Source organism: Gobio gobio (genome assembly GCF_949357685.1).
Source record: "Gobio gobio genome assembly, chromosome: 19".
Lineage (NCBI taxonomy): Eukaryota > Metazoa > Chordata > Actinopteri > Cypriniformes > Gobionidae > Gobio > Gobio gobio.
In genome coordinates this window covers 11,240,632-11,262,609 of record NC_137112.1, presented here as the reverse complement: position 1 = coordinate 11,262,609, position 21,978 = coordinate 11,240,632, and the positions used below count along the sequence as shown (strand labels likewise).

The window sequence follows — 21,978 nt, the reverse complement described above, 5'->3', positions numbered from 1 at the left end:
CTACATCCATTATAGCTGCATATTTATGCTTGAGAATGCTTTGACCTGATACCACGGCGCTAAAGGACCGTCTGCCAATTCCACCGTGTGGTTGAAACGTATAATTTGTATGAATTAATATTACTTCTTAACATTTACAAACAGACATGTTAAAATTCCAAAGCTTAATTGTATTGGTAAAATTGACTTAGTAAAGCACAACACAACATTGAAATTTGGAAGATTTTTTTTTTTTAAATAAATAAATTTAATTAATACAAATTATATGTTTCACTTGGCAGACGTTCCCTTAGCGCAGTGGCAGCGGGTCAAAGTAGCTTTAAAGGGTTAGTTCACCCAAAAATGAAAATTCTGTCATTAATTACTCACCCTCACGTCGTTCGAGACCCGTAAGACCTCCGTTCATATTCGGAACACAAATGAAGATATTTTTGTTGAAAGCTGATGGCTGAGAAAGGCTTCATATAGGCTTCTATTGGCATTCAGTACACTTATACTCCCAAGACGGATAAAAGGCACTCAGAACATCGTTACAAAGTCCATCTCACCACAGTGTCTCTACAATAATCTTACAATGCGACGACAATAGTTTTTGTGCGCAAAAAAAATCAAAATAACACCTTTTTCCAACTTGTTACTGTCTTCCGTGTGTGCCTCCACGACGCATGCGCGAGAATATGACGCAGATCCGGCGTTCGGACAGATGACCCAGAAGTGATTTGTTTACAATCAGAGGAAGACGCGCGTATCTCAGCTGTTGGATTCTACATTGATCGTGCTTTAGGTCTCGGCGTAGTGCTCAAAATGGGGTTAGATTGCGCATTTCATGGATTCTCGAACCCCGGCGCTACGTCATATTCTCGCGCATGCGTCGTGGAGGCACACACGGAAGGCAATAACAAGCTGGATAAAGGTGTTATTTTGATTTTGTTTTGCGCACAAAAACTATTGTCGTCGCATCGTAAGATTATTGTAGAGTCACTGTGGTGAGATGGACTTTGTAACGATGTTCTGAGTGCCTTTTATCCGTCTTGGGAGTGTAAGTGTACTGAATGCCAATGGAGGCCTATATGAAGCCTTTCTCAGCATCAGCTTTCAACAAAAATATCTTCATTTGTGTTCCGAATATGAACGGAGGTCTTACGGGTCTCGAACGACATAAGGGTGAGTAATTAATGACAGAATTTTCATTTTTGGGTGAACTAACCCTTTAATGCACGTAGGGGATTTTGAATTAAAGGTCCCGTTTTTCCTGTTTTTTTGAAGCTTTGATAGTGTTTACAGTGTGCAATATAACATGTGTTCATGTTTCATGTGTAAAAAAACACAGTATTTTTCACACAATTTACTTATCTGTATACTGCTATTTTCACTGTCCTCAAAACGGCCTGAGAATTTCCTCGTTCTATGAAGTCCCTCCTTCAGAAATACGTAACGTGTTCTGATTGTGCCAGCGGTTCCCGTGTTGTGATTCGACAGCAGCTTAGCGCACGTTGCCCGAGAAGGTCACGCCTCTTACCATAAAGGGGAGATGAACGCACTCAAACTACAGCCCCTGAAGGCCAAACAAAGGTAATTTGACTCCGGGATGAAAATAACAGCGTCTGATGGCGACAAACGCAACCGAACCGAACGCAACACTTCCTCTTCTCCACGTGGGAGAGCAATAAGACCACGCCCCCTTTTTCGCGTATTCTTGTGGGCGGAGGTTAGTCAACAAACTGTTCTACTGACGTCATTAAAGCAGGATGTACAGGGATGTAGTCCAGACCGGCCGTTTGCTGTAGGCTTTGAAAGGGAACTTCTGTTAAATAAAATATCTCGCTTGGCATTGAACTTTGAGCTTTATAATTTTACAGGTATTATTTATGCTCTAACAGCAACACAGGGTTCCTACACAATTTTCATTTCAAAATTCCATACTTTTCCAGACTCGAATTTCCAGACTTCCATACAGATTTTTTCCGACCATATTTAACTTGTTCTGATAAATTGTTTTCAAATTCAACTGCTAACAAGTGTTACATTCTAAAGATTTAGTATTGTAGCTAGACAGGAAGTAAGGAGGGAGAGAGAGAGGGGGGCGGGATTGTGAAAATTCCATGAGGCAGGACTCGAACTCGGGTCTCCCGAAGCACAACAGCACTACATGGTGACGCACTTACCCACAATGCTATCGGCACCGACAAGTCTGTTACACTCAAAACCTCTATGTAGGCTATCTAATATTTAGAAATCCTATATTAAAATATTGCCTTTTGTGACCTTAACGATCAAAATGCTAAATCAGTCAATTTTTTTAAAGGGTTATTAATTTACCCAAAAATGAAATTTATATCATAATATACTTACCCTCATGTCATTCTAAACTAATAAGACTTTTGTTAATCTTGGAAATCTTGGACACATGAAGATATTTAAAGGATTAGTTCACGTTAAAATGAAAATGTCCTTATCATTTACTCACCCCAATGCCATTCAAAATGGCAACCAACTCAGTTGGTTGCTCAAAAACTTAATTTATCTTTCACTGAAGAAAGTAAGGCATGGATATCTTGGATGGCATTGAGGTGAGTAAATGATTAGGACATTTTCATTTTGGGGTGAACTAGTCCTTTAATAAAGGGACTAAAACATCTCAGATTTAAAATATAAAAAACTATTAATATAATAAAGTCTTATGGTTTTGAAAGACATGGGGGTGAATAAATGACAAATTTTCATTTTGGGTGTACTATTCCTTTAAGAACTCCACCATCGACTCCGTTTTATCCTCAAACCCAACTTGCTTTCTCAAACTACAAAGTGCTGTGTTAACCACTGTTGAACTGTGAAAAGGAAGGAACAAACAGGTCTGACCTTTACTGCCATAGCTAGGTTACAAGTTTTTCATTCATTGAAAAAAACGATTGTGTATATATTTATTATATACATTTAGAAATTATTAATTTTATATTTAGAAAATGAAATAGGGACAATAGTCTGGAAACATAAATAATTTTCCATACTCTGATTTATTTTTTCCATACTTTTCCAGACCTGGAAATTACTCAAATTAAATTCCATACTTTTCCATACTTTTCCAAACCCCGTAGGAACCCTGGCAACATTACACACTAACTAAAGTTTGAAAAATGGGATCACGAAGAACAGGACCTTTAATATTTCATGTCGATACAATTGCACCATTAAAACTGGTCGTAGTGTTTAAATATTTGTAAGACTGGCGAATCTATAGAACAATGCAAGGAAAACTAACTTTACCGCACTCCGAGAGTCCCCTATTGGTCGGGTTCATTTCTGTTGTGTTGTGGCTTTTTCGTTGTGTTGTGGATTTTTTGTTGTGTTGTGGTTTGATTTTGTTGTGTTGTGGTTTTTTCGTTGTGTTGTGGCTTGATTCCGTTATGTTGTGGCTTTATTTCTTTGTTGCGGCTTTTTCGTTGTGTTGTGGCTTGATTTCGTTGTGTTGTGAACTTATGTATGCTTTTTAAATTTCGTTGTGTTGTGCACTACTGGGCCACCGTAGGTTAAGGCTCCACTGGGTAAAAGGCTCCTTTGATTTTATTTTCCTCTAAACCACTATTGTGGTTTCTATAGAGATGGCACAAAACCTTGCCTCAGCACTTTCCTAAACATCCACTTCTCAAGATGCACGTGGAAATGTGTCTGATCCTTGACGTGATCACGGACAACAGCGCAAAGTTGATCCTGCGCTCATTTGATCAAATATTTGATGTTTTTAAAAAGGTTGTAGATTTAAGTAGCAAATAAGAATTGCTAAAATTATTGAATATATTTTAAAGCAGCATTAAGTAGGTTTTGCTCTGGGGGTCCCCCTACAGTTGGGAAACAGTATTGACCTCTACAACTGTCGTAAACTGTCATTCTACATCAGGGGATGCACGTGCATTTGTTGACATGACAACTATGATAGCCCTGAACACTGCGGGTGGAGTTCACCTGTCTATGGAGTTCACATGCAGGTGTTCTGCTTGCGTCGCGTGTGAAATGTCTTCATCCCAGGTACAGTGGCATATGTTTCAGCATGTCATATGAATATAATTTCATGGGTTTTATTTTTTTCAAACGCCAAATGATCGCGATGCTCACGTTTACAAGCCAGCATCATTATAGTAGCCTAGTCTATTGGTTCCCGTTTTACAGAATCTATATGATACTTCAATTCAATGTTTGAGTGGTAGGTAATAACCATATATCGTCAATATTATAATATCAAGCTATCCTAGATGAATCTGCAAATTTGAGATTTGCAGATAGCCCCTCCTCCTTCAGCTCACGCCAACGAGCAAACGCTGGCCCAATGTTGATCCTCGTCTTGCCTTTAATCCGATTACTTTCTCGTTTCCTCTGACAAAACCTTTGCTTTCTTATTTTTCTGTGCTGCTTCGGCCATGACTATAACATTCGGCAAACAAATGATAGTTGGGTTTGCACGTCCGAATTTAAGGAAGTGGGGGTGGTGGTGGAAGTGACGTATATGCCGTAAAGCAGTCGAATTTTGAAGTTCTTTTTTTTCTCGGGTTACTACTCGAAACCCAAAGTTTAAAAGTACGATTAAAAGCGATACAGACCCCGTCAGGCTATGGCAGACGTGTCATTCAACCAATTGTAAGTCGATGTATCATCACAAGAGTCTTGAAAATATTTTATAAAGGTTGAAAAGTTACCTAGTGCTGCTTTAATAGTTTTGTTCATGGTAATTAGAGCAACAGTTTTTCAATATAAGGAAAAATATGTATGTAAAAAAGTATGGTATTTGGGGTACAATAATCAACTTGATAATAAACAGCCACTGATTTTCCACTTGTTGACATGGTTAGATTCAGATTGTAAATATTATATATTAAGTTGGGTATCCACCTTTGAGATAATCACCATATTTATAATGAAACCGTCTCGTTACGTATGTAACCCTCGTTCCCTGAAGGAGGGAACTGAGACGTACGTCGGAACTGACCGACTGAAAGGGAACATTATATTTAGCAATATGATATTAATCATATAATATAATAAAATATAATTTATTGTGACCACTCCATAAATCTAGATTAAATTAGGCCTCCATTGGCATTCAGTACATTTATACTCCCAAGACCCATAAAAGGCACTTAAAACGTTGTTACAAAGTCCATCTCACCACAGTGGCTCTACAATAATTTTACAATGCGACGACAATAGTTTTTGTGCGCAAAAATAAATCAAAATAACACCTTTATCCAACTTGTTATTGTCTTCCGTGTGTGCCTCCACGACGCATGCGCGAGAATATGACGTAGCGCCAGCGTTCGGGAATCCATGAAATGCACACTTAATCCCCATTTTGAGAACTACGCCGAGACCTAAAGCACGATCAATGTAGAATCCAACAGCTTAGACACGCGCGTCTTCGTCTGCTTGTAAACAAATCGCTTATGGGTCATGTGTCCGAACGCCGGATCTGCATCATATTCTCGCGCATGCGTCGTGGAGGCACACACGGAAGACAATAACAAGTTGGATAAAGGTGTTATTTTGATTTTTTTTTGCGCACAAAAACTATTGTCGTCGCATTGTAATTTGAATTTATGCTCGTTTATCACGCCTCTTGTGCAGTAGAAAATACATAGCAGACTCCCCAGACCAATGTTCAATCTTAAATTGAGCTTGGTCTGGTGATAGCCAGACAACCTTTAGCCCCGTTGTACCCTAGTGGACTGTCGGAGTAAAAGTCTTTTTGCCTTTATGTGTAGATGGATCATATATGTGGGTGACAATGACAGCATTTAACTAAAAACAAGTTCCCTAAACAATCTAAATAACTACATATTCATGGGAATATGCAGCAAACAGGCCTACCCTACAGTGCAGGAGGCTGTGAGGTCGGGTCACTTCTCTTTTAGCAGCGACTATAACGGGCAGCCGCTCTCATACGAGTATAAATAGAGCACACACACAGTAACAGCAGGCCAGACGACACCACATGACTTCCTTGTACAAGGCCAATCGATTGTGTTCAAATGTGCATTTACTGCCTGTACACTGGGAAAAGGTGGATCTGATCTCACGGTGTGAGTCAGAGAAAGATCACTGGACTCAACTGGCATGCCAGAGGCGTTAGAAATTAAGATCTCACAACCTGCATGTAGGTCCACAGTCATATATTCAGGGAATTTCCCTGGATCGGATAACATGAAACTCTAAATCCACTAACTTTCGTAATCTAAACCATTTATAAAGAGGGAGAAAAGCACCAGAAGCCAGTGCATCATGGAGATTGGGTTTATGTCTGGCTGCACTTCTGAAGTGTCCCCTCAAGGATCAATAGACAATATATATAAATTAAACAACCTGAGAAATAGAAATAAAACCAAGACAACAACAAAAAATCCTTCATTAATGCTATAAGACAAAAGCTCATTAAGCAAAGCAAACAAGACTGGACATGCATTATTTGTCACTTTTGAACAAGTGAACGGAAAGATCATCGGGCTGGTTGCATAAATTGCTTAGACTAAAGTTTCTTAAAAGTCAAGGTAGTGATTTGAATCAGAAAAGTAAGACTGATTACCTCTCGACTAATTGCTAGTTGGTCAAATTAGCTCTTAATAGTGGCTAAGTTTATGCAACTGCCTACAAATCCTTTCTGCTTCGGGCCTACCTAGACTAAAATCCCTTTTAATGTGACGGCTTTTAACAGCTTCTTGCTAAAAAAGCATCTTGTAACCTTATAGCTTAAACACACACAACCTCCTTTTAGACGCTAGAGACAGACGGGCTCCAGTGTGAGACGTACACTAGTAAATATACAGCTCTGATGGACATGATGAACAGAAATACACATCATTTAGAGAGCACGAAAGAGAGAAGGCAAAGCCACAACACAGAGATAGGATTGTGTATATGATGAAGCCCTGTATAATCACACTATGATCAGATACATCACATCACATGACAAGTTTTAAACTAATTTAACTTGACATCTTAAAAGGCACAACACTCAATACATTAAAAAGCAAATACGAAATTGATCATAGATGGATTTGTTACAAAAGTGAAATTACAGACACCACTGTAACAAAAGTTGCTGCCTTAGATTTTTACAATCAACTTGGTTAAGTCATTTCAACTTAAATTACATTAAACTGACTTAAAAAACTGATTTTGATGAGTTAAAGCAATGTAAAATACATGTTGTCATAACTTATTGATCATATAATTGTTTACAGTGTAGTTTCTGTCAGCACTATCAGAAAAGTTATAAATACAGTATATAACTTAAACTACCGAAAAATAACCCCAAAAAGTTCTATATATGGAGAAATGACTTAAATTATGGCATCATACTTTTATGTTGAACAGGTTTTTCTAGTGATAAAGTATGTTTATGAGCTGTTTAATCAATGAATCAAAATAAAAATGAATTCAAACTAAATTAACCAAATCCGTAAAATGATCCCATGATTGGAAGCTTCTATATGAAGTGCCTTCTTTAAAGTTCTATATAGAACCCTTTCTTCTAAGTGTGTATATACATAATATATTTAATATAGGCCTGGTTTCACAGACAGAGCTTAGACTAAGCCAGGATTACGCCTTAGTTTAATTAGGGCATTGGGGCATTTAAGTTTTTAAACGTGCCTTAGGAAAAAGCAATACTGGTGTGCATCTTGAGACAAAACTGATATGTAAAGCAACAAATCACAGTGACATTTAAATTCGGTTCACTTTACTTAAAAATATCTAATATCTAACTTAATTTAATTGTGTTCAATCAACCTAATATGTTTAAAACGGAAGTTTACTTACTTAATTTGTGACATTTAGAGGTGTTTCTGTAATGTTTTTGAATTTTGTGGTTACAATTATGCTGAAGAGTGGCACCTGTGCTTAGGCTGTGGGCTCTCAGCGATCTATGCTTATGTCTGGAGTGACACCAGTCTTTTTTATATTTTCATTTCATACATTCATGAGTTGGGGCTACACATTGGATGGAAAAACCTGCCCTCAATTAATTTGAGTTTGTCCAATGAGTTATTTTTTGAATGCGGTGTGTATCTAATAAATTAATCACTCAAGAACGCTGAGTAAGTTTACTGTAACCATGGAGCGTCAAACTTCACACTTTTTAAAATCCGGTGTTTAGATGTTTCTGATAAGAGCTCATTAAATATAAACATGACGGCTTTCTTGTTCCATGAGGGGGTTTGACATCACAACGGCGTTTTTTCCAGAGGGACCGTTAAAGAACGCAACACACACGTCTCCCGGAAATCCTGTAGAATTCAACCAATCAGAGGACGACTTTAAAAGTGTTTCCCATTTTGCGTGCATCAGACACCATCAAGCCGACCATCCTGACCTACACTATTATGAATTATAGGCTCATCCCAGCGCTGGATAAATGCTTTGCTCCTGATTTCCATTCAAACCAATGCACATTCATGTTCATTGATAGGTCATAGTAGCACTTTAGTTCATTTTCTCTGAGAGGGTTATCGTGAATAACGCTGTACTTCTGCTGTGATTATGTGACTTATAGAAGACAGTCCTGACTAGTTCTTCACACTGTGACAGAACTATGAAGTGAATAAATACATGCATTTAATTTGGTAACACTTCGATAGTCCACTACATTCTACTAACTATTAGCAACTGTGCAACTACATGTCAACTAGCAGTCATTAGAGTATTAGTAGACTGTCTGCTTAATATCTTCTAACACTTTATTTTGATGCTCCTCAACAGAAATTCTACTGACTATAAGTAACTTTACAACTACATATCAACTTATTCTGCTAACCTGAACCTTAACCTAACAGGCTACTAATATTCTAATGACTGATAGTTGACATGTTGTTACTCATAGTTAGTAGATTGTCTAAAGTAGACTATCTAAACAAATAACCTTGAGGTCAACATTATTAAGCACCACTAGTTTAAACATTGTTTGTTATCAAGTAAAAGTCTCTAGATTCTGGTCTCTGCTCTCTTTTCATCTGTTTTCTGGTCCAGCCGGTGAAAATGGTCCATCTGATCACATGATTTGAGGAATCATTTCTGTCTGGAGCACAAATGCTGCATGAAGTGCTTCGTGAGCAACAATAACAGTGATGCTGGCCTCTAATAATAGTTGATAATAAGCAGTGAGCTCAGCACACTGTAACTCATCTCATACACATACTGTGTGTCTGACAGAACAGAAGCGTAAAGCTTTAACAGTGTCAGATGTGCTTGATCAGATCTGCTGTGTCACTGACTGAACATCGTCCTGAATATTAACAGATCCGTCTCTGATCGCAAAGTCATTCAGCATGACACACACACACACACAGATGCACATGTAAAATAGACAAATAACAGCCTTCATGTGTTATTTATTAAGTATCGCTCTGATGCTGCTATATAAGACAATGTTTCAAGTCACAATCGTTCTCGGCAATGAGATATTTTGCGGTCTACATGAGCTGAATCTGAAATAAAGTGGTTCGCCTTCGAGGGAACTCGCACTGCGTCGTCGAGTGACGACACTCTGGGGAACGCCCACAGCGTTACGCATCTGAAGTATGAATGAAATCAAGCCAATCTGATTGGTGGTGCGTCGTGACGTAGTAGATGACGGCATACCCGGAAGATACAAAAAGGAAGCTGATGCAAACACACACTAGCTTTTTTGCTCTTCAGCGAAGCGCTATATGTGAAATTGTCTGTCTATTTGGTGTTGTTTTGTCACAAATATTCCCTAAATAAGATGGCTAGTGAGCAACAGTTCACAAGGTGTGTGCACCCGTGTCCGCGATTCATTTCGGGCACGGACACACACCTTTTGTGTGTACAATGCCTGGGCGTGCAGCACGCTAAGGCGGCTCTCGAGGGAGCCGCCTGTAGCGAGTGTGAAAAGCTGCCGCTCAGGGTGTTGCGCTCACGGCTGGCTGTGTTCAGTGAGACCGGCCAAGCCCGCGAGCCCCAGGGTTCTGGGCCCGCTGTTGCTGAGGCACGGCGGCGCCGTAGATCATGGGGCTCGCAGCGGGACCTCAGCGCTGGTAGGGAGGGCATATATGGCGGCTGGGCGGGCTGGTAGTTGCCTGCACACTATGGCGGTGTTGCAGGCCTACCAGGCCGACCTCCTCAAGGAGCTCGACGAGGGCGGGGGCCCGTCTCCGGACGATGTCCTCGAACTCAGGAAGGCCACCGATTTGTCTCTCCGCATCGCCAAGGAGACGGCCCGTTCCATCGGCCGCTCCATGGCGGGTATGGTGTGTGTGGAGAGGCATTTATGGTTAAACCTGTCGGGGATGAAGGAGAGAGAGAAACCTTTTCTCCTAGATTCCCGGTCTCGCCTTCTGGGCTTTTCGGCGGTGCGGTTAACACCGTCGTCGAGAGGTTCCAGGAGGTGAGAAAGCAGGCGGCGGCCTTCCAGCAGTATCTCCCTCGTCGATCCAGCTCCTCGGGGAAGGCTGTCTCAAAGGGACAGCCTCGGCTGTCTACTAGCTCCTCGCACCGGCAGGTGCAGAAAGAGAGTGTTGCTTCTCGCGCCCCTCCTGAGGGAGCCTGGCAAAAGAGGCGGCGCTCTCGTGGCAAGCCTTCCGAGCCTAAGGTCGATCTGAGGACCGTCCTTCAGGCGAAGAAGGCTGCCACTAAGCGGTCCTAGCTGCGGCTGGATCGCTGAGAGCTGCCCCCCCCGGGACGGAACGACCGAGGTCGTCTTCCCCCCGGAGCTCTCGGGAGATCAGTGCTGTGTTCCCGCCGTCACAGACGCTTCGGGCCTCACTGATCTCCCGCACACGCGTGCTGTCTTCGCTGCCTCCAACAGGACTTGCGGCTGGACAGCAAACGTGTGCACCCACCGAAAATCGTTCCCGACTTCTCCCGGGAGGCTCGGTTGACACCCGAGGCCAGCCTCGAGAGGCTGGTTCCCTTAGTAGATTATCTTGGCGCATGGACATGCCAATATTGGCTTGATTTCATTCATACTTCAGATGCGTAACGCTGTGGGCGTTCCCCAGAGTGTCGTCACTCGACGACGCAGTGTCTCGTTCCCTTCTCGGGGAACAAGGGTTATAGTCATAACCCGAGACGTTTTCTTACTCCATTTTTTCATCTTGTTTTCCAGCACAAATATCTAAACATTCTTAAATCAAGATGAATTTACTGGAGAAGCAAAATGTCTTCAGATGTTACGTCTTGTTTACTGGAAAGTGAGTTTATGCTTAAAACAAGAACAAATATCAGAAAAAATGATCTGTAGCACTATTTTACAATGTCATTGTTACATGTTACATTTATTTACTATAACTATAAATTATGCATAATTACATGCAACTATCCCTAAACCAAACCTCAAACCTAACCCTGTAGTTACTTAATATTACTGAGTACTTAAATGTATAATTACAGTGTAACAAAATGTAGCACCTTAAAATAAAGTGTAACCCAAATAATCTTACTTCAAAGGGAAAACACCATTGGCAGATATTTGTTCTTGTTTTAATACATTTTACATGAAGCAAGACTTAATATCTTACGTACTTTTGCTTCTCATGTAAATGTATCTTGATGTAAAAATGTTTAGGTATTTGATATTTGTAAAAATCATATTTTACAGAGTGGCAGACTCACCAGCTGTGAGGTTCAGGTGTGAGCTGCTGGTGTAAAGCCAAAGAAAAGCCGAAGAAACTTCCCTTCTCTCCCTCCTTGATGAGGATGGTTGTTGTGTCCAGGTTAAACGCTGAGATCCGGGAGCAGAGAGCGAGCAGGAGCAGGAGCAGGAGTCCATCCGCGCTCCTCCGCTGCGTGTGCCAGACGGACATGACAGTCCTGGAAGAGTCCTGATCACCAACACAAGACACTAGAAGGTCTTCAGAAGTGAGTAGTGTCTGTTTGCTGTTGCCAGTCTGAGATCGGCTCCAGCCGGGAGTAAGACTGCCAAAGAAAGACTGCACAAGTGCACAGCCGCACACACACACACACACAGAGCCGTGAATAGACCACCCACACCCCCCTCAGCTGACATCATCACTCAGCGATCCGTGCCACATTGATCAGGATACGCTAAAGAATACAAGGACCCGCAGCTGCAGATCTGTGTTGAGTCACTCCACAAAACTTAAGTTTAGAAAAGACCAATGTAAATTCCTGTAACTTTTCAAACATGCCCCCAGACACCGAATGTGAAAGTGTCATTCAATTGCATTGACGCCTCTCAGGCAACATTTTATAGATGATATACAAAGCACTAGACTTGGGCAATGTCATGATGCTGCAATGCATTCATTACGAAGAGAAGCTAATGCCTTAACACTTTATTTTATGGTGTCCTTACATTACATGTACTTACTGTAGTAGTGACTAATTATGCATAATTACATGCAACTAAACTTAAACCAAACCTTATAGTAATAGTAATAGGTTGTTAATTAATATTACTCAGTACTTAAATGCATAATTGCATTGATACCTTAAAATAAAGTGTAACCCAAATTCTACTATAATGACAGCATCATATCATAGTATCAGGTTTGACAAATTTAGACCATCCTCTACAATTGACGAGTTGATGAAAGAATGATGCTGTCATTGTAGCAGAATTTGGGTTACACTATTTTAAGGTGTCTTTGTTACAGCATAACACATACATTTAAGTACTGTGTAATATTAATGATGTACTTAATATAGGGTTCGGGTTAGTTGCATGCAATTATGCATAATTTACAGTTATTTCATGCAGCATACACTATATTGCCAAAAGTATTGGGACACCCCTCCAAATCATTGAATTCAGGTGTTCCAATAACTTCCACGGCCACAGGTGTATAAATCAAGCACTAGGCATGCAGACGCTTCTACAAACATTTGTGAATGAATGGGTCGCTCTCAGGAGCTCAGTGAACTCAAGCGTGGTACCGTGATAGGTTGCCACCTGTGCAATAATTTCCTCACTACTAAATATTCCACAAATGTTAGTGGCATTATAACAAAGTGGAAGCAATTGGGAACAACAGCAACTCAGCCACAAAGTGGTAGGCCACATAAAATCACAGAGCGGGGTCAGCTCATGCTGAGATGCACAGTGTGCAGAAGTCACCAACTTTCTGCAGAGTCAATAGCTCCAGACCTCCAAACTTCGTGTGGCTTTCAGATTAGCTCAAGAACAGTGCGTAGAGAGTTTAATGGAATGGGTTTCCATGGCCGAGCAACTGCATCCAAGGCTTACATCACCAAGTGCAATGCAAAGCGTCGAATACAGTGATGTAAAGCACGCTAACACTGGACTCTTGAGCAGTGGAGACGTGTTCTTTAGAGTGACCAATCACGCTTCTCTGTCTGGCAATCCGATGGATAAGTCTGGGTTTGGCGGTTGCCAGGAGAACGGTACTTGCCTGACTGCATTGTGCCAAGTGTAAAGTTTGGTGGAGGGGGATTATGGTGTGGGTAGTTTTTCAGAGGTTTCAGAGGCTTGGCTCCTTAGCTCCAGTAAAAGAAACTCTTAATACGTCAGCATACCAAGATATTTTGGACAATTCATGCTCCCAACTTTGTGGGAACAGTTTGGGGATGGCCCCTTCCTGTTCCAACATGACTGTGCACCAGTGCACAAAGCGTCGAACCATAAAGACATGGATGAGCAAGTTTGGTGGGGACGAACTTGACTGGCCTGCACAGAGTCCTGACCTTAACCCGATAGAACACCTTTGGGATGAATTAGAGCGGAGACTGCGAGCCAGGCCTTCTCGTCCAACATCAGTGCCTGACCTCACAAATACGCTTCTAGAAGAATGGTCAAAAATTACCATAAACACACTCCGTCCTAAACCTTGTGGAAAGCCTTCCCAGAAGAGTTGAAGCTGTTATAACTGCAAAGGGTGGGCCAACTCCATATTAAACCCGTTGGATTAAGAATGGGATCTCATTAAAGTTCATGTGCATGTAAAGGCAGGCGTCCCAAAACTTTTGGCAATATAGTGTATGTAACAAGGACATACACTATATTAAGTGTTAAGTGTAAAGTGTTACCAATTTTGTATGGAATCATGTTAATACACATTTATATTTTGGTCTGTTCCTCACACAAAGCAATGGAAATACAGACGACTCCAGTTTCAAGATACTTTCGTCATTTCTGATAGCATCCACTTTTTATTTTATGGACATGTGAACATTTGTCCCCTTTTGTGTCCACTAAAGAAAGAAAGAAGACAGTAAAGATCAGATAATGACACTGATGCAGCAGTAATGAGAAGGATGAATGATAAAGAGAATGTAAAGATGCTTTTGTGCTGTAATCTTGGCCTGTCCTGTCGACAGTGTTGTGACGTGTGGCCACAGCTGTTCCCATGAGTCATGTGACCTCCTCTCTTCCTCTCTAGCCTTATGCAACTGTCAGTCAAGATCTCACACGCTATAAACACGTTTCTGCACACGGAAAGGTGCTTGACATTCAGTATTAGTTTAATAGTGATGTGAATATATAGGTTAACTATTTTAGGATAAAACTTCCTGTAGTGCATCTGTTTCACCACTCAACGTTTGTGAACTCTCTGCCGTTTACATGAATGTTATTTTTATTTATTTACTTCTTTGTCCTTCAATGCATATAAATAAATGTGTGCTTCAGATACGCTAATGCATTCATAAAATTCAGCATTTTACTACAAAATTCAAAATGGCCGCAATGCTCAAAAATATGGGAAAATTGGATATCATTCAAATCTAACGAGAACGGTTTTATGATTTTTAAAGAAACCGTTCAGAAGTTATAAGCAAAAACTGCAATTTTTTGTATCTCCGGACCAGTAGGTGTTACTGCGTCGAAACAGCATGTAGCCTCAGGTCATGTTTGTGATAACCAAGCGGCAACCTCCCGCAGTTTCTCTTAAAGCCAATACAGAAGTGACATATACTGCAAACAGGTTCCAGAAGGGAGCAGAATCTCATTGAGCCCCATGTTAAAATGCCCAACTTTACAGCAGATTAAAACATGTTTACAGCCTGGTGCAAATTGTGGTTTTGGTCTATACGGCTAATTTTGCCCTTAATGACAACTGTGAGGGGGATGAATTTTTTCGTAACTCATTCGTTTACATTATATAAAGCATTAAAGTTCTGCATAATTAAGGGCGTGGCCACTTCGAGTGACAGGTGGATAGCCATTTATCTGCTGTCTGTTAGTCATCGCGTCACTTCAGCTCCGCCCACGTCCCGCCTTTTTGCCCATTTTCTGTTATCCGGGAGTGATGCGCTTCAAAACTGCTCATCAGAATCCAATGGGTGACGTCACGGACACTACGTCCATATTTTTTTACAGTCTATGGTGATAACGGAGACCAAGTTAATGCTGAATACGTTAAAGCATTGAGGAGGTAAGCCTTAAGATAGCCTTAATGCTATTTTCGCAAGCGCTACCTAAAATTTGTTTGTGCATTTTTCGAAAATGTTTTAACTAATCAAATTCCATAACTTTTGTCGGCATGGTCTGAAGATGATCTGGTTAAATTTTCATAAAAATCCGAGCAGCGGCCTAGGAGGAGTTCCAGGTAGGGATGTGACGGTGAGGACATTTTTCCACCGGTTAATTGATGTGTGACAACACCGGTAATACCGGTATCACCGGCGGAGGCTTTTAAATCACTAATTCTATCTAACCGAAAGTAACATGCACACGACCGCTCTGAACTGAAAACGCGCCAGTGCGCACCCGTGAATGACAGCTCATCTGTAAATGCGCGCTTTGTGAGGCCATGGGTGCGTCTCAATCAGTTCCCTAGTTCAGTAGTCAGGGCACTGATCAAGTCTATGATTGAGATGCACGCCATGAATGAATAACAGTTCGTCCGTAAAGCCTTGTTTATACTCGACGCGCCTGCATGAGCGCGAGGGTGCACGCGGCAAAAATAAATGCGCGCAGTCAGCGTAGCGTGGAGGCTCGCGCTGCGGAACCAGGCGAAAGTAAACAATGCGCGCTCTGTGCGGCCGTGCACATTTTACTTTCGGTTTTGAATTAGCGCCAATTCGGCTGCGGGTTGCTTGAATTGTGGGTTCATTAGCCTATTATTTTTAATGAAAAACACAACAACAAAACAAATGACAAACTCCCTTAAATAGGCGCTTTTACGTTTCGCTTTGAAACCAAATCTTCCGCGATCATCTCAGTCAGCTCCTCACTCTTAAATCTGATGAATGACTCCTGCCGCTGCCGAGACTCACGGTCGGATCCTGCTTTATTAAGCAGACACGTTCAGTTTTTATTTGTATTGTCTGTTCTCTAACTGAACTAAATTATTTTATTACTATAAAAAAAATCTAAAAGACGGTGGGCGGTGCCACGGTGGGCAAGTGATGTAACCGGTGTTGAGTCTGGACACCGGTAACACCGGCAACACCGACTATCGTAGCAAGCCTAGTTCCAGGGTATATACAGAACTTCTTAAGTTGAATTTAATACCTTTTACTACCTTTTTTAATACCTTAAAAATATTTTTTAATACCAGCGTGACTTCAAGCTGCAACTATAGTAGCGTAAATGAAATATCTTTCCAAATGGAATAACATATTGCATCACAATGTAACGAGGTCATTATAACTTAACATCAACTGCCCACAGAGATGAGAATAGAAATAAAGACAGAAGAGGAAGGAGACATCTTCTTCATATACACACAACGCTGCAGGAAGAGAGCTAAGAATATTCTCAGGGATACACACCACCCTGCACACTCAATGTTCAGGCCTAAACACTCAATATATAACTTGAGATATGGCAGACCGGACAGTATTATCTCGCACAGGGTGCGGTTTTATAACAGTTTTATAACAGTTTTTTCCCAGCGACGGTTAGATTGATGGCGAAGGATATAGCAGAGGAAACGAACATGTCTGTTTTTATATAGAGATGTGAGAGGTAATCTGTGTTGTGTTCATGTGTCAGTCTCTGTTAAATAGAGAATGTTTTATTATAGTTTTTTAGCACTGATAATACGTATTATCTCGGGACAGTATTCAATACTAAATTGAATTAAATGTGCAATAATGTTTATTTTAAATTTGTATCTTAAATTAATAATCTTAGTGTGTGGGTTTACTGACATAGGTTTGTGTTGCTCTTCGTTAATAGTTTCTCAAGAGTCTATTCATTGTGTGTAGTCTATGTATTGTGTGTAGTTTGTTAGCTGGTCTTCTATGTTGATTTTATGTATTGTATTATTGCTGACTCCAAGAGCTTTGCTACAAAAATTCCTATGTACCTGTATTGCTGTACTGGTACAAATGGCAAATAAACTTTTCAACTTCGTTATGTCACGTCCGGTTTTGGCATTTTTAGATGCGGAAGTAAAATTTTCTCACAAAAACGACTCCAAAAGCCTTAATAGCGTATTTTAAAGTACATTTAAAAAAAATCTAGTTCCTACATTATTTTTCTATACATTGACTCACTGGAGTCTCTAACCTGCAATATGCCATTTAAAGGTTTAGTTCACCCGAAAATTATGTCATTAATTACAATCACCCAAATGCAAGAATGATTCTGCATTCATTTAGTGTAAGTGGCGATTGACAGTGAATGATAATAATGTATAATGAACTGACGGTAACTAACGCACTGTTGACGCTCGCGCCGCCTCTCGAGGAGAAATCAAAACAAATGTGTACCGCTCACAGAGAAACTCAGTAACACACACTGCCGTAAAAATGTAGAAATGTGGAGTTTATTTATATTTATAGCATGATACAGTTGCAATGTCACATTACCAAGAGTGCTGTTTTCCTGAAAAACATCACGACTGAAAAGGACACTGATTTCAAATGACAGCTCCATAAACAATTATTAACATTAAGTTACTTACATTTTGATGCAATATTGGGTGTTTTTGTTCTATTTCAGCCGCGAAAATAGTTCCAAAAGATCACAGCAGAACGCGTGTCACAGCAACAACGTGTTAGTGAATGATTCAGCGTTTTGAATGAATCGATAGAATCAAAGATTCAATGAACTATTCGTAAAAGACCGCCTCATTCTTGAATGAATCAGCGTTTGAACAAATCGACTCAATGACTCACTCATTCAAACGGTCACCTGCTGCCACCTACTGGTGGTTTAGTTTCATCTTCCCAACATTTCTTATTTGTATATTCAAAAAATATTTAAAACAATCTCATAGCATTATTTAATGCAGTTGTAATTTTTCAGTGTAAATTATTTAATATGACTGGTAACAGCCAGTGTCGTCTTCTAATTTAATTTATTGATCCAATTTAAGAATATAAAAGGAAATCTGAATCATAGCCTATTTAATAAGATTAGGGGAAAATGCCCTTTATAAAAGGTAAAAAATATCACAAATATGCATAGGCTATGTCAAAGCTGATTGAACACTGGTGAGAATATTGCTTCAGAATAAATGTATTTTCCCTCATTAGTACATAACTGTTTTACTATCATTGCTCAAGACTTGATATTAGAATATTGTTATCCTGTAACAGTAATTTAATCAAAATGTTTATAGCCACTATATGTTTATAGAAGAATATAAGAGAGAGATCACCGGCCGCTTTGTTGTCAATTCAGGCTTGTAATTGATGCCGGTGCTGTAATCATTAGGGTGAGTATACGTTGGTTTGACAATCAGATGCAAGAAAATTCCTTGTTGTGTTACACAATTACAAACATTCAAACTCTGACTTTTATTTTATTTTGATTAAAAAAAAATGTGTGCATGCGCCACCACAAAAAGTCCCACAGCAGCTAGGGAACTGATTGAGACACTATCACGTGCTATCGGAAATTTTCCCACTTCTGTAGTGATACGAGCTCATTGCATTCAAATTTTGACCTGAGAAGGCCTTCATGTCCAGTTTTAACTGGGAAACTAGTATTTACGATAATTCCGATAACACGTGAAGGCACCATTATATGATGAAGAATGTGCTGATGAGGTGCAGGTGAGGAACAGGAGGGATGCTGGGAAATGTAGTGTGCTAAGGTTACTGGGCTAGTGATGGGAGTTCAACAAACAATGAACAATTCAATTTTTAATAATGTTAACAAAGACACACACAAATAAATATATATATATTGCTAATGCATTGACTAATGTTAACAAATGAGACCTTATTGTAAAGTATTACTGTATCTTTATTTATTAATTTTAATAACCACCACTTGTGTTCATGTAACAGTGTAAATTAGTTGATTTACTGCAATATGAATGGGGCCATCGCTAGCTGGTAAACTGTGTTCTTAATCAGGTATTTCTTCCCTCTTATAAGATATTATAAAAAGTTGATTTCATTTCATTTTCAGTAACAAATGTAATATGTAAATAATCATTTACGAGATAACTGCATTTCATAGTGAATGTGCTGCACAGCTCAAAGGATTTATGAAAAATCTCAAGCATAAAACACATTTTATTATTGCACACAAATCCATTGCAATTACTGTGATAAAGGCAGCACAATATATACAGTTCATATACAGTGGCCTTTAGGAAGTATTCACACCCTTTTGTTAAACGTTGACATGTTTTTGTCTTCCTTCAATGACAACAAAATCGAAACATTTACAAATCAAAAACAGCAAAATCAACCTGGAATCTTCTCTTCAATGAGAAATAAAGGGGAATTAATACTTTCTGAAGGCACTATACAATTATAATGTGTACAATATTTCAGCTCAAATACTGATACCTGCCACTAAAACGATGCAAATCTGAGTAAATAATTAAACTTCTGTCGGTGATCCATCTCTGGGTTCTTTGAGTTATATTATGCCAAGCAAATATGAAAGCCAGATAGAAGACAAACATCACCAGCAGGTATTTCTCCCTGTTTGGACACTCTAACAAATAACCCAAAAGAAATCTTATGGCTGTTATCACATACAGTTTCTGAAGGAGCAGGTGATTTTTGAATGCTGCTATCACAGAGCAGTTGCAGTACTTCAGTTCATCCTGTTAAACGTCGACTACGAGTCAAAATTCAGCATAACAATACTTTTCCATCTTCTAGCACCGTTTCATGCAAACTATGTTTTCTCAATGAATCATATAGTCTTTCACATCAAGTACAAAAATATATTTCTATTGACAAAAGCGAACGTCAGTAAATATTAGTTATCTTCGGACGGGTACAAAGTTACTAATTGTTCAGTTTTGTTACTCATCTAAGCTTTTAACATCACATCAGCACATGGAAGTAGATGCCTTACAATGTTCAAACACAGAATGATGTCTAATGTACTTTTCTTGTTTGACGAAGACAGAAGAACCGCTCGTTTTTCTGCCTTACAAACATTTGAAAAGGGACTGAAAAAATACTCTCGTAGTTCATGTGTAGTAGGCACATACACTAGCTGAAAGGTGAAGTGTGTCAGTTCTGCTCCATGTTGAACCCGGTCACGTCGGAAGTCGCTCAGACAAACAGATCGCCGTTTCACAGTGTTACACTCTTCAGCACGTCAAACTACCAGTGACGGACTTACAGTGACTCAACTGGCAAGAAAGTATCTTAGTGACACACTTCACCTCTGACACAGAAACGGACACACTGCTCAAACGGACAAACGCCTCATCCGTAGTTATAGGTGAAGTTGTACGTGCTGGGCTCTTTCGGCACAGGGGGCGGAGCCTCGGGGATGGTGATGTTTTCCAGATCGAGGAGGCGGAGCTTCATTTCCATGCTCATTAATGTGTCAAGGTCACTTCGTGTGAGGTCGCTGCTCAACTCCTTCCCCAACAGAGCCGAGAGTCCATCCGTCCAGATGCAGTACTGCTCGACAGAAACATCACAAATGTAATTTATCTTACAACAAATAATCTAACAGACATCACTCTGCATTTTCCAGAGTAAAGTGTCAAATATCACATTCAAACTGCACAATCGTGGTCACATGGCCTATAGACCTTCAATAGCCCCGCCACTTTTCAGCGCCGCGCTCGTTGTGTTCTGTCTTCCGGTTTGTATTTCCACAGCTTGAAGGTAAGATCTTACAGAGCGCGTACAGGACGTTTTTCAAAATTTCAAAAAATATAGAAGGACATAGGCCACTGGAACAGCAGCAGGGTGAGTAAAAGATGGCTTTATTTTCCTTTCAGGGTGAATTATCCCTTAAACTTTTTTTGAGTAACATTGTGTGTGTGTGTGTGTGTGTGTGTGTGTGTGTGTGTGTGTGTGTGTGTGTGTGTGTGTGTGTGTGTGTGTGTGTGTGTGTGTGTGTGTGTGTGTGTGTGTGTGTGTGTGTGTGTGTGTGTGTGTGTGTGTGTGTGTGTGTGTGTGTGTGTGTGTGTGAGAGAGAGAGACCCAATTGGATCCCATTAAAATGATCCTACAGGATATTTACTGCATGTATTGTCTTATAAGACAATTCCCACAGAATCCAATAGGAATCAGATGAGAATATAAATGGTCTTTCATAAAGATAAATATCCTATATATCCTATCCTGATAAATATCCTATAATTTCTAACGGAATCCTATAAGAACGGTTCCAAAATATGATAGAAATTCTAAATGGAATCCTGTACAGTTTTCTTATTGGAATCCTTTAGGATTTTTTGACAAGGGTTATAAAAGTAAAAGGAATAAGAAGCTATACAAGAAATAAAGCAAACAATTCAGTCAACGCTCTAGTTACATCGTTAAAGTTAAATAGCCTAAATAGTTTCATAACTTTATATATTATCCTAAATGTCACATGTCTATCCCGCCCTGGTCTGTTCCTCCCGTCCCACCCTGGTCAGTCCCTCCCGTCCTGCCCTAGTCCTTTCTAGGATGTTACGGCCGGTTCTATTTATTCTGTTTGTTTCCTGTTTTTATTGTTTTCATGAGTGTTTTTTTCCCCCAGATGGAGCGTCTGGTAGCCGCTCCGTAGGGAGGGGGTAATGTCACATGTCTGTCTTGTCCTGTGCAGCACATGTGGTGGTTTTGTCTTGTTTTGGTGTGTTGTCATGTCTCTGGTCCCTTGTCACGCCGCCCTTCTTGTTATCT

At 40.1% G+C, this 21,978-nt stretch overlaps 3 protein-coding genes across 5 annotated transcripts in view; 1 reads left to right on the top strand and 2 right to left on the bottom strand.

Moving 5' to 3' along the window:
• The window catches only part of itga7 (integrin, alpha 7), an 85,039-nt gene extending 73,048 nt beyond the window's left edge, over positions 1–11,991 (bottom strand). The window contains exon 1 of the mRNA XM_079843753.1: positions 11,617–11,991. Coding sequence (XP_079699879.1) covers positions 11,617–11,807 — 191 coding nt within the window. The 5' untranslated portion in view covers positions 11,808–11,991. The remainder of the gene's footprint in view (positions 1–11,616) is intronic.
• suox (sulfite oxidase) overlaps positions 1–21,978 on the top strand; it is an 892,829-nt gene that overhangs the window by 663,631 nt on the left and 207,220 nt on the right. The gene's annotated exons all lie outside the window — the stretch shown is intronic.
• Positions 19,385–21,978, bottom strand: part of elmo2 (engulfment and cell motility 2) — a 48,704-nt gene continuing 46,110 nt past the window's right edge. For 2 of the 3 annotated variants that reach the window (XM_079843754.1, XM_079843756.1), the window contains exons 21-22: positions 20,524–20,760; positions 19,385–20,454 (exon numbers count right to left, since the gene is read on the bottom strand). In XM_079843754.1, the coding sequence (XP_079699880.1) occupies positions 20,560–20,760 (201 nt within the window). In that variant the 3' untranslated portion in view covers positions 19,385–20,454; positions 20,524–20,559. Of the gene's footprint in view, positions 20,761–21,978 lie in introns of all 3 variants that reach the window. The other variant, XM_079843755.1, reaches the window with a different exon arrangement.